The 12,704-nt window shown below is 44.8% G+C and overlaps 1 protein-coding gene across 3 annotated transcripts in view; it reads left to right on the forward strand.

The window, feature by feature from the left end:
* ALMS1 (ALMS1 centrosome and basal body associated protein) overlaps positions 1-12,704 on the forward strand; it is a 205,365-nt gene that overhangs the window by 164,219 nt on the left and 28,442 nt on the right. For all 3 annotated transcript variants that reach the window (XM_085642774.1, XM_085642775.1, XM_085642776.1), the window contains 2 exons: positions 5,586-5,757; positions 8,317-8,380. In XM_085642774.1, the coding sequence (XP_085498900.1) occupies positions 5,586-5,757; positions 8,317-8,380 (236 nt within the window). The remainder of the gene's footprint in view (positions 1-5,585; positions 5,758-8,316; positions 8,381-12,704) is intronic.

A 12,704-nucleotide genomic window follows, 5' to 3' on the forward strand; every position in this document is an offset into this window, starting at 1 on the left:
GTTTCCCTGTCGTAGTGCCTCGTTCTACCTCGTGCAGCCCTGCTGAACTTGCACCTTTGTGTGTGTGACCCGTATCAGCGCACACCAGATGTTATGCTTCCTTTCCAGGGAGCTGCGGAGGAGCGGATTTGTGTTCCGTTGTGTCCGTATTGCCTGGGTGCTACTTTGATGGATGGGTGTCTGACGGGATGCCTCCTTCTTCCGAGAGGCTCCCTTGCTTCATCCCCCATTCATCCATTGTTCCTTTTGTGCCTGCAGTGTGGCAGAGCGACTGCCCCCTCCTCACCCGGCCCGATGACTTTGTGTTGCCAGGTAGTATTGCCCTGATCGGGCCTTGGGTGGTGAGAGTAATTGACTAAGCTAAGGAACAATTCCATGAACGATCAGAAGTGGTTTGAGAGACTGTGTGACCCCCCCTGTGCTTCAAGAAGCTTGGCTGGTGCTGAAAGACACAGTGTGTAATCCTTTGACCGACTACCGTCCTCACCCTGGTTCTGCTCCGCATACTGTGGGTGAACTTCCCGAGTAGTTGCCAAACCCCCATTTGTCTACTGCTGCCTAACTAGACCTGCTATCTATTACCACTTTCTTCCCTGGGATCCTGACTTAAGTGTGACTCCAGCCGCAATCGGCCTATTATCAAGGAGAAGGTTTTCTTTCTCTCCAGCCTGTGGGTGTAGGGTAGTCAGGGTTAGCTGAATGGCGGAGGAGGGCTTGGGCCACGGGTCTGCATTTGCATTATCAGCTGACCTGCCAGAATATCAGTTGCACTGCATTTCAGTGATGCGTGCATGTGTGTGCGAGTGTGGTCCATACAGACCTGCCTGCTATCTGTGGCACCGCTTATCTCTGCTGAATGATTGTGTGGGAGTCACTGCCTGCTATTAATTACCGTACACTGCGGTGTTTACACGTTGATTCCTTACCAAAAGCTTATTACGTTTGACATTGGTTTTTTTACCCGTGCGGCCTTGGCCCACGTTGCTGCTTAAAAGTATTGTAATTATATGTGTGTGTACACATTTCTGATATCATTGTGATCTGGGGTGCATCCTATAACTGTGTGGTACTGAGTTATAATATTAGCAAAGGTGGGCATCATTCTGACACTGTTTTGCACCGTATAAGGGTGCTGGTGGTGTTGAGTGGATGGTAAAATAGGATCTTGCATATTTTTGATGTCATTTTAACATGCTTGGGTCTAGTTCTGCTAGTGATATTTCCAATTGGGATTTATGCCCAAAAATACATCATGTTCATGTTGTGTTAGGCAATGTGTGTGTTGAATACAAACTTTATTTACATAGACCACGTGTGAAGTCTCTGTGGCGCTCAGTGTATTTATTGTGTGAAAGTGCTGTGCCATTGATTTACACATTGCCTCTGTGATAAGCCTGACTGCTCAGTGCCAAACTACCCATGGGTGAGTATAGGTTATCCCCTGATGGGATTGGTAGGTTCTGCTTGGCTAGGGCCTCGCCTCAGCCAACCAGAATATGCCAGTTCCAACAGAAGCCCATTGAGACATCGCCTAAGACTTTCATCCAGAGGGAGATATCACTTTGCTGAGGGCAGCCTGAGTGGATCTGGACAAGGAAATAAAGTTGCAGTGATGTTCCTGATACAGGGCTCGCCCCATACTGAACCTAAGTCTCATTCTATGGTTGCTAGCTCTGCGGAAAACCTTTCAGTTAGAAAAAAATTAAAGCATGAAGGAGGGTTAAGAACTGATGCACACATTAGACATCATATTGCAAATGGCAGCACAGATCAGACATTGATAGATGTCCCCCCCTCCCTGAGTGATACTACTACAGAAGTATCTCGGGCTGTCTGAGCTAGGCCCACAGTCAGGTATAGTGAAGTTACACCATCAGCTACAATTTAGTACAAACTTTGGACCAAATGTTCAAATGGTTTTAACATTCTCAAACCCTCCAATTTGGAAAATCATAGGCTCTGCAAATGCTAAAACCCTTTTACTTATGTACTTAACGCATTAGCGATTCGGAAAAGTTTTTGATTCATAAGATTCAAAAAAGGTTTTGAATCACTGTTAGAAATGGGGTCTCTAGTTGGAAATGGTTTGCACCTTTCTCCAAGTAGGGACCCTTCTTCCTAGCAAGGATAAGGGGGATACACTTCTGCAATAACCCCTGCTCACCTCGTTGGTAGCTTGGCATGAGCAGTCAGGCTTATCTCAGAGGCAGTGTGTACTGCTTTTGCACATATTCAACAGTAATACAGTGAAAAAACTACAAAAGGACAACACACCAGTTTAGAAAAAATCCCATACTTTATATATTCAAAACAAGACCTAAAAGATAAGAATCCAACATACTGTGCTTAAAAATATGCATTGTGCTAGAATAACCTTAAAAATGCAGTTCCTTGGAGTCTGTAGCTCCGTCCGGTGTTGCCACGATACTGAAAACAACTGAATTCAACAGTTCTGTCTGACTGCGTCGGTCGGGGTGTCGGCAGACTCGTAAACAGTACCTTTTTGTAGCGGCCGATCACGGTGCGAATCGGTTGTGGCTACCGTCTCGGTTGCGATGTGAAGTGGTGCAGCGTGTGGTGCCCTCGAGGTGCGGTGAAGGCAGCGGCTTAGTGACGGTCGTCCTGCGGCGCCGGTGAGACCAAGGCTGCGATGCGAAGTGAGGCGGTGCTGGTAGGTCACGGTGCAAGCGACAGAGCCGGTTGTTGGGAGCTGGTGTCGGTCAGAACAGACTATGGTGTGGGACGAGGTGGTGCATTGATAGACTTACGAGAGATGCCCCCAAACCATGATACGATCACAGGTGTTGAAGTTAGCATTCAGCAACGGCATCAGTGAGACCAGGGTGACGAAGTGAAGCAGGTCACAGTGCAAGCAGCAGCTTGGTGGCGGCAGCGGTCGTCATCGTCGTGAGACCAGGGTTGCAGTGCGTGTACGGCGGTGCTTTCTGCTGTGCCTTTAGGTTACAGAGCCAGCGACGGAGTCGGTGATGGAGTCGGTTGCTTTCCCTTTTCTGTGGCAACTGAAACCACAGTTTCAGAGGCAGTTCCCAGAGGTCGGTGAAGTCTTTGCGGTCCCTTAGACTTCAGAACAGGAGGCAAGCTCTACTTCAAGCCCTCTGGGATATTCCGCAACAAGTTTAAGAAAGTTCAGTCCAGTCCTTTCACTGCCAAAGGCAGAAGCAGCAACTGAAGGCCAACCAAACAAAGCAACAACACCGCAAAGAGGCAGTACTCCTCCTGGCAGCTCTTCCAGCTCTTCTTCCTGGCAGGTTTCCTTGATTCCAGGGAGTTCTAAAATTCTGGCATCTGGGTCCCAATATGTATACTCAGTTTCTCTTTCTTCTTTTAGGCAGGGAGTGTCTGTGCCCAGCCCAAACGAGTTCTGTCCTCTCTTGCCAGGCACGAGGTGGAGACATCATTCTCCAAGGCAGACCAGGCCCATTCAGATGCAAGGAAATCTTCTCCCACTACTCTAAATGCAGCCCAGGTCTATTCAGCCCAGCCCTGACTCATCCAGGAAAGGCAGGACACACCTCGACCCTCCCCAGTTGCTGTCTGAGAAGAACGCACATCCCCAGCCCTTGTCACTCCAAAGCCAGACAGTCAATCCACAAACCCAGCAGAGGCACACAGGATGGCTAAGCAAGGAAATACATACTTTCTAAAAGTGGTATTTTAAAACACAGAACACAAAAATCATCTTTACTAAAAGATGCACTTTTATATTCTGAGTTCAGGCATGCTAAACCCCATTTCCCCATCTTGTCCCAATGGGAAGATATGCTTATAAGTAAACTCCAATTCTATCCAATGGGACAGATAGCCTTTCCACAGTGAAAAACGAAATACACTGTGATTCACTACCAGGACATGCCACATACACCAGTACATGTCCTTCCTTCTATATATATGGCACCCTGCCCACAGGGGTATATTGAGCCTACCTTTGGGGGACTTACAAGTAAGAAAAGGGAAGATTAGGGCCTGGCAAGTGGGTGCACTTGCTAGGTCGACATGGCAGTTACAAACTGCACGCAGACACTGCAGTGGCAGGTCTGAGAAACCTCTACAGGGCTGCTTGTGTGGATGTCACAATCAGTGCTGCAGGCCCACTAGCAGCATTTGATTTACAGGCCCTGGCACTCTCCGTGCACTTTAACAGGGACTTACTAGTAAATCAAATATGCAATCATTAACCCACCAATCCATAATACCATTTTAAACAGGAGCACTTGCATTTTAACACTGAACAGCAGTTCGAAAGTGCGCAGACACTAAACCAGCAAAAAACATGTTTTGCGACTGACGTCTGGTTGTAAAACATTGATATGTTAACATCCCCCAGGTTGGGGTAGTAACCCACCCACAAAATGGAGGGGTCCCTTGGAAACCCTTCCCATTTGAGATTGTACAAAAAACGTTTGTTTAGGAAGAGCCAATGGTCCAATGGGCCATTGCCTTTTCTTAAACAAACAAAAAAGATTTCTTTCTTTTTAAATGCAGTCCTATTTTCTTAAAGGAAACCTGGCTGGCTTTTTAAAAAACATTTGATTTATTAAAAAGCAATCACAGACATGGTGGTGTGCCAACCCCAGGGGGCTGCCATCCATGTGATGGCTGTGAATCTAAGTGAGTCGCAATTTGCGACCTACCTCATTAATGTTCATGAGGTAGGTCAAATTGTGACCTACTACTCTTCAGTATTTTGTGAACCGACCTATAAGTACATAGGTTGCTTTGCAACATGGTGCACTGGTCACAAATTGCAGCCAGTATTTCACAATCAGTGCTTTGTACATCTGGCCGTTTGTGCATTAACTTTTAGCCGGAACCATCAAACTCTTGAGCATAGTACAGCACACAGAAGTGGTGCCGCTGTTGATCTGTCTGGACCAGGGAAGATTTCTACCCCTCTAACCCCAAACAACATAAGCATTAGCTTGACAGAATTTTTAGCTGTCACTCGCGCTTCACCAGATACAATTGGCGTTGCAAGTCCTGATGTTCCGAAGCACTTGAATCCCCAGATTGAGAGTTTCTGTTGTCCTTGCTTGAAGAATCGAGATGTGGACAACTCTGATCTGATGGATCAAAATACTGTATGCATCCCCCAGCCTGTAATGAAAACCAGGTTATTTGCTCTGAAGGGTGACAAATACATCAATGCTCAAGGCAAAGGCACAGTTTGTTGTCCTTGGTATTTTCAGTAGATATGTAATTCTTTGCAAAAAATGTGAATACACAGCAGGTAAAAAATAATGATGGGGGACATTACATACATGAAGGCCACAGAATGTGGCACTCCATGTGTTTGATCTGCTGCTATATTTAAGTGATCAAGAGTGTCTACAACAAATTATGGTCATCCCTATGCTAATTCCTGGCAGGCATAACTGAGGTAAATTTGGTTGGAAAATGTCCTTTCCGAATAGGCCCCAATAGATAACGTTATAGTTGTTCACCTTACTGTCGCGCTTCCGTCTATCACTGCTGATTATATCACTTTCTTGCATGTTGGTATGTAAAAGTACGTTCGTATGTAAAAGTGAGTTTACAATCAATGCTATGGTGATGTTTCATTGTAGGAGGCTCTGCAGATGCATCGGCCTGGATTCATCTCCAGTTCTCGAGAGCGGATAAAGCGATTGGAACTGATCAGGAAAGAGCGAAAGCTGCAAAGCATGTTTCAGAAAGAGCGGGACCAGCTATTTAATCCCCTGGAGGAAAGGAGAGAGTGGCAGAGTACCGCACATCCAGGTTTAGAGAAATGTTTTTCCCTAACTATATGCTTAAGACATTTTAACCGTTTAATTCCTTGACCTTCCGTTGATACTTCTTGAATTGGGATTTTCAGACAATATTTGTCAACGCACGTTTCAGTGGAATTCAGATATTTGCAACCACCTTCTTTAAGACCTATACCTATTAATATTTCCTTTGTATCCCAATCCAACATTTTGGGTAATCCAATGGCTTTAGGTATTATAGTAGTTAGAAGGTGGACTATATTCGTGGACGTCCAGGAAATTGATTTCCTCAAGTGTGAACAATTGGATAATGAAGGAGTAATTTGGAAAAGAACTTGAATGTGTTTGTATTCCATTTCATATGAGACCTATATAAATCTATTTCTCTACTTGTTGGATTGGGTTACAAAGGAAGTATTAAAAGTTATAGGTCCCGAATAAGGTGGTTGAAAATATTGGAATTCCACAGAAACGTAAGTTGACCAATATTGTCTGAAAAGCCCAGGTCAAGATGTATCAATGGAAGACTAAAGAAGAATTGTCTCCCTGGTTGTCTGATGAAAATTATTGTTCTGGGAGTTAAGGGTTTGTGTATATGAAGTGTCTATGAGTGTGCCGTATGTGAGAAACTGGCAAGTGGAGTGGTCATATGATTAATTGTTAATTGTTGTACTTTTATAGGTTTGTATTTATTGTAGTATTGTTTGCGGAGTATATGTATTATATTATATTGTAATTGCATTTATATAGTGCTTACTCCCCGTGACGAGGCGCCAAAGCGCTTTTTCGGCGAGTAGCACGCTACTCCTGAACCCATAAAGGATTACTGTTAAATTAGTATATTGAAATTTGAAAGTAATTTGAGTGGTGAATATGTTAGTCAGTTATTTGGATTCAAAAGGATAGCTGAGGGATAGAACAGGGGAAAAGGTTTGCATTTTTACCCCTGATGGGGTTTTGAAGCATTTTTTGGCGAGTAGCACACTACTGTGCAACCCATAAAGGATTAGTGGTGAATTAGTGTAGTGAAATATAAAAGTAATACAAGTTGTGAATATTAGTCAGTTATTTTGGATTGAGAAGGATAGCGGAGGGACAGAAGAGAGACAAAAGGTTTGCATTTATATAGTGCTTGCTACCTCTGATGGAGTTTTGAAGCCTTTTTTTTGGCAAGTAGCACGCTACTCCAGAACCCATAAAGGATTAGTGATGAATTAGTATAGTGAAATATGAAAGTAATTTGAGTGGTGGACATGTTAGTCAGTTATTTGGATTGAGGATAGCGGAGGGATAGAAGAGGGAAAAGTATTACATTTCTATTAAAAATGTTTGTAAAAAATTAAATATATAAAAATAAGAAAAGTTGTCAGAAATGTAAAAACAAGTGTAAGTGAAAAAAAATTAAAATAAATTATTATAAAATAAAATTGTAAATAAGTTTTCGGGCTCAGCCTACGTTGGATTATTTCCATTGATGAGTATAGATAGGTTAAGCGGGAAGTGTTATTATTGATTACCAGACGCTGGTGAGCCTCAGCATTTATTTGCCTTCCGGGTAGTCTTCCTCTGCGGGAGAACCTGCTGTCCCAACAACCAAACAGGTACTTCATCTGAACCTCCATGCATTGAGATTGTTTGGAATCGGCGGATTGGTTTTGAAGAACACACAGAGGTGATCAATATGATATTGGCTGTTTCCCGTACATCCAGAATGTTGATTTATTCTAGATGCCGGGCAAAGTTTGTGGCCTGCTGTGAGGATCGTCTGGTTTATCCTTCCAGGCTAAACTTTCTGATATATTGGTTGACCTTGCAGTGGGTACAGTGACAAGATATTTGTCGGCGCTCTCAAACGTTTTACATTTGCCTCATCAGCTGTCCCTGTTTAAGTCACCAGCTGTGATGGGTTTTTTTTCAGGTCCTACTTATGTTTCCCAGTCAGGGTCCCAGTATTCTTCGTATCTGCCTTCCCTTTTTTTCGTTCTTCTCAGGGACTGTCAATCCAGATCCCAATACAGGTTCCCCAATGATAAGAAAAGAAGGGGCAGTATCCAAACACATTCAGAATTGGGAGCTTTATTTACCTTTGGATAGCTCGGGGTTCTGCTCCTCCTGCTGCAGCCGGACCCTAGTTAGGCCATATACTCCCCACTCCTACAATTTTCGTCTGTTGTCTCTTTGTTAGGCATACTATATGGCTGTCTTATGGTGCCTCACCCCCTAGTTGGAGAGGGCTTTCTTTTCTGTTAACATTGCTCATGGCTGACTTCCTAATGAGTCAGCCAACATTTCATTGTCAAAGGTGCAGTTATACTCGGGGCACCATTGCGAAAGTGAAAACAAGGAACTCTGCATTCAAGCAGCCACCAGGCGGGAGAGTCTAACACTTCATTACAGTGTCCGAAATGCACCATACATTTTTGTTTATTGTAAGCCACTTTATTTTACTGAAGACTGTATGCTTTCTCAAATAATGACTATACATATTTCAATGGCAACATGCTACATATTATCACAAGAAAGGTCAATTTCAGATTTTTTCTGATATCAATCTATTTCATTTTGTTAGATGAACTGATCTTACAAAAACGAAGAACAATTTCAAAGAAAGAGATGGTTGAGAGATCCAAACGGTAAGATTCCATATTTTTTGCAATCTATAGTTTGATTTCAGCATATTAATGATGATTGTTTTTTTAGCATAATTGGCTATCCAGAAGATCATTATGAAAATATGTTTAATGTAGCCATTGGCAGCTGTTTTTGCATCCTTTGCTGTGACCTGCTTATACAAGGGTGCAGGGGTAATCTCCTAAACCCACCTTCGCCACTGGTCATTCAGCCCTGATGGTGACCCATGCATGCCTAACAGGGAAGGAGTATTACTGTACCAAGGATATTCACCAATGCTTCCATTTGTTTGTGCCATGCTCGTTTGGCATGCAAGGGATGCAGGATAGGGTAGTTGCATGAGTGGGGTGTGGGAGAGCACAGCCTAGGGTGGTTATGGGGCATGCAATCCTTGTTTTGTTCCCACCATTGGCAACCTACCTGCTCACATAAAGTTTCTTACCTACACAGTCTTTTATTGAGCTCTCAAAAGGCAAACCCTCTCTGGCCTAGCCTTTGGCATTGAACTGCAGTGGAGATTTGTGCTATAAATGGTAAAAAATGCTTTGGGGGCTGAACTGGGTACAAGTTGAGAGGAGATGATTTTGTGATGTCATAGATATAGTACAATACATCTGTTTCTCCAGAATTGAATCTTTCATAGATTCACATGCTTGAATCATTCCCTATTGTTAGGCTGAATACCCTTGGTAATCAGTTTTTGCATAACAATGTACCATTGCACTCAATGAAATTGAGGGGGAAAACATATGCTAGATACAACCAGTCCACCTCATTGTGTGATACAAACTTCAGCCAATCAGGCACCTGAACAAACAGCCCTTCCCTTGAAAAAAAATCTTCCAACTACGAGATTTTCTAGGTTGTGACAGTGTAGGTAAAATAAGGAAGAGCCTCATCAAAGGGTAGGAAGGAGAGCTAATCTATGAAAGATGCAAATGCTGCAGAGCCAAAGTTAAAAGCAAGTAACCCATTTTCTTCTCCAGCATTGAATCTTTCATAGATTCATATGCGTGAATCAAAATTAACAAAACATTACTAAAAACAGTGGAAGTCGACAATGAGGCTCACCATAAGAGCATAGGTTCTGCTCATCCCGATATTGCTTCCTTCCTGCATTGATGTAATGTTTTGAGAAAGTGTGCGTCATTCTCCATGCCGCTGCTATACAGATTTCCTTGAGTGAGACTCCTGCAAAGACGTTGCAGTGGCTGCCAAACTCCTCATAGAGTGGGATTCAACAGTTGTAGAAAGTGGTCCGATCATAGACATGTAGGCCAGAGTTGTAAATGAAACAATCCAACTTTGTTATTAGTCTCATATTGGTCTCCCATATTCAAAGGGACATAAGTTATGAAAAGTTGGTCCAAACAACAAAAGTTATTTGTCTTATACAGGTAAATTTAAAGTCTAGAGAATGAAGAGCTCTCTCCTCCACCATGGCAGGGTTTGCTAAAAACACTGGTAAAGAGCGCTTTTGATTCAAACGAAATGCAGTAGGCACCTTAGGAATGAGTCTTGGATTTTCTTATCAAGAAAGAACCTTTATTTCTTAGACTCTTCTAGCTATTGTTACGGTTAACAATTAAGTTGTCTTTCAAGAAAGATGCCATTTCATACACTTATGAATTGTTTCTAAGAATTGACTCATTAGAGCTGCCAAAACAGTGATGAGCTGCAATCATTGAGAAATTCTTTCCTTTAGAGAGAAGAATCTGAAAAATCCAATCTCTAGTCCTCTCGAAGATTGACTACGGAAACGCTTTACTCTCCGGAACACCCAAAGTTCACCTTGCTCCCCTCAAATCTGTCCTCCACTTAGCGGCCATGCTGACAACTGACTGTAAGCGTTTCGAACACATCTCACCTGCCCTCAAGGACCTCAAATGGCTTCCCATCGAAGGCAGATCCTCCTATAAAATTGCCTGCATTACGCACAAAGCCCTTCATCAAAAAACACCGCTCTACCTCTCCAACAAACTCAATAAAGCAGGTTGCGCCCGGACGTTGAGAAGCACTAACTCTCTTCTTCTCGTGCCCCCGCTGTTAAAAAAAAAAAAAAAAGCCTCTCAATCCCTCTCCTTCTCTGGTAAGGCCCCCAGCATTTGGAATGCCCTCCCCAAAGATCTACGATGTAACCCTTCTTATGTCAGTTTAAAAAAAGAACTTAAAATACACCTGCTCAACAAATATTGGGGTACTTAATCCCTCTCTTACCGTACTTGCTTTACTCCCCCTCCTCCTTAAAGCGCTACCGTTTTCCCCCTCTCTCTCCCACACTGCCCCTTCCTGACGCCTCTCCACCCTGCTTCCCTCCTTTCCCATCCTAACATTTCCCCTCCCACTCTCTCACATCTCAATCCCCTCCTGCTTTATTCTGACCACTGAACCTTCCCTTGTGTACTGTTATACTGTTACTGTCTATATTACTCAATTGACTCTTTTAGTCCACCATGTATGAATGCTTCATTTATATCAACTGTTCTGTATTCCCTAAATATTATTATGCAAATGTCAAGTGCTCTGATACCCCCGGGTGGAGCTAGCGCTATATAAAACTTCTTAAACAAAAATAAATAAATCCTCAAAGTTTTGGGCGTCAACAAGATCTTCTGCCTCAACAGGATTTTTGTAATGGGCAGGATTTTCGGTCTTTCGCTTTCGAGGTACCTTCAGGGTCAGCTTCTAGTGTGAGTGAGTTAGTCTTTGCCTTCCCTGCACCCGTCCAAGTCATTTGGCCTGGTACGGAAGTTCCGGCACTCTAGGTCTCGCTTCGCAGTGGAGCCTGTTCCAACATCCGATCTGCTCTGCCCAGACTTTCCCTGAGCTGGAGTGACCCCCACCGAACTCAGAGTTTTATGAGGCTATGCACCATATTTGGGCAGTCTGACCCTTCTGGAATGTCTTTGGGCTCCACGGGTGCAGGAGTAGCCCCTACTGGTTCTCCACCGGCAGGTCCGCCCTTGGCTCCAGTAGGGCCCCTTGGGGACCAGTTCTGAATCCGGAGCGGTGCCACCCGCAAGACTGCGAACTTCCTCAGTGCCCCCTTCTGTGCATCGCTTCCAGTGCCGCCTGCGCCCAACGTAGGTGCAGGCCCCATAGCCATACCTAACTCTGACACGTAGCCAGATGTGCATCATCCGATGACGAATGTGGCGCCGACTGGTGTCATGCCTTCCGAACTGGAGCCAGTGCCTTCTTCCTTTAACAGACCTGGAGAGGGTGATGATTGGGAGGGGTCAGAGGTCCTCTCAATGACACAGAGGACAATTGGTCCGTGGAATGTGCCGGATATCAGTGGTTGGGCGCCTCACTAGACACTGGCCTGGTCCCTCCCTCTACCATGGCTATGGAAGAGGGTGACTCATTTGCAGTGGTGATGAGGAGGGCAGATGAAGTCTTGGACCTTCAGTTGCCCACAGTGGAAGTCAAGGCAAACGTTTCGACAGAGGTAGCCGGAAGTCCCCCCCCCCCCCCCCCTCCCCTCCTCAATCTTTACTCCCAAACAATGAAAGCCTTATAGATGCCATCTTGGGGTACGGTCCAAGCCCTACACAGGGGCTCCTGTGCACAGGACAATTGCCTACTGCCATTGTGCCACTCCTGGGGACTTCAGTTTCCTCACCCAGTATTCTGTCCTGGAGAACTTTGTGGTCCAAGCCTCCACTTCCAGGAGCAGTCCCTGTGCGTTCCCTACCACTCCACGGGATAGGGAATCCAAAAGGCTGGATAACTTTAGTAAGAGGATTTTCTTTTCCACCAGCCTATCGCTGAGGTCTGTGAATACCGTATGTCTTTTGGGCCAATACACCCACACAGTATGGGATTCCGTTGCGCAAGTGCTGCTTTTGGTCCCGGAAGAGGCCTGAGGCATACCCTTCCAAGCTATTGCTGAAAGGCGAGATGCAGCACAGTTGACCCAACACATGTAGACTTGACACGACCGACTCGCTAGGTACAGCGATTTCATTTTCAGTGGCATTGAGATGTCACGCCTGACTGAGAATCACTGGCTTCTCATGTGGATGTCCAAGCTTCGCTCATGGGCATGCTCTGTGAGGGTCCTCTCCTCTATGGTGAGAAGGTGGACTCTGCGCTGGAGTGCTTTAAGGATTGCAGATTCTATCCATGGCCTCTCACCAACCCCAGCCCACATTTTGCCCTGTCCATGGCTACGGTAGGGGTTACCAACTGTGTACCTTCCTGCCTAGTCACCAAGACCAACAGGCATCCCTACCTTTTTGCATATGCAGTTCCAACAGACTATGAGGGACCACCAGCAAGAGGTCGGGTCAGTCCATCACCCCTCAGCAGCTGCAGTCTCCA

This window comes from Triturus cristatus, chromosome 2_2 (assembly GCF_964204655.1).
Source record: "Triturus cristatus chromosome 2_2, aTriCri1.1, whole genome shotgun sequence".
Classification (NCBI taxonomy): Eukaryota; Metazoa; Chordata; class Amphibia; order Caudata; family Salamandridae; genus Triturus; species Triturus cristatus.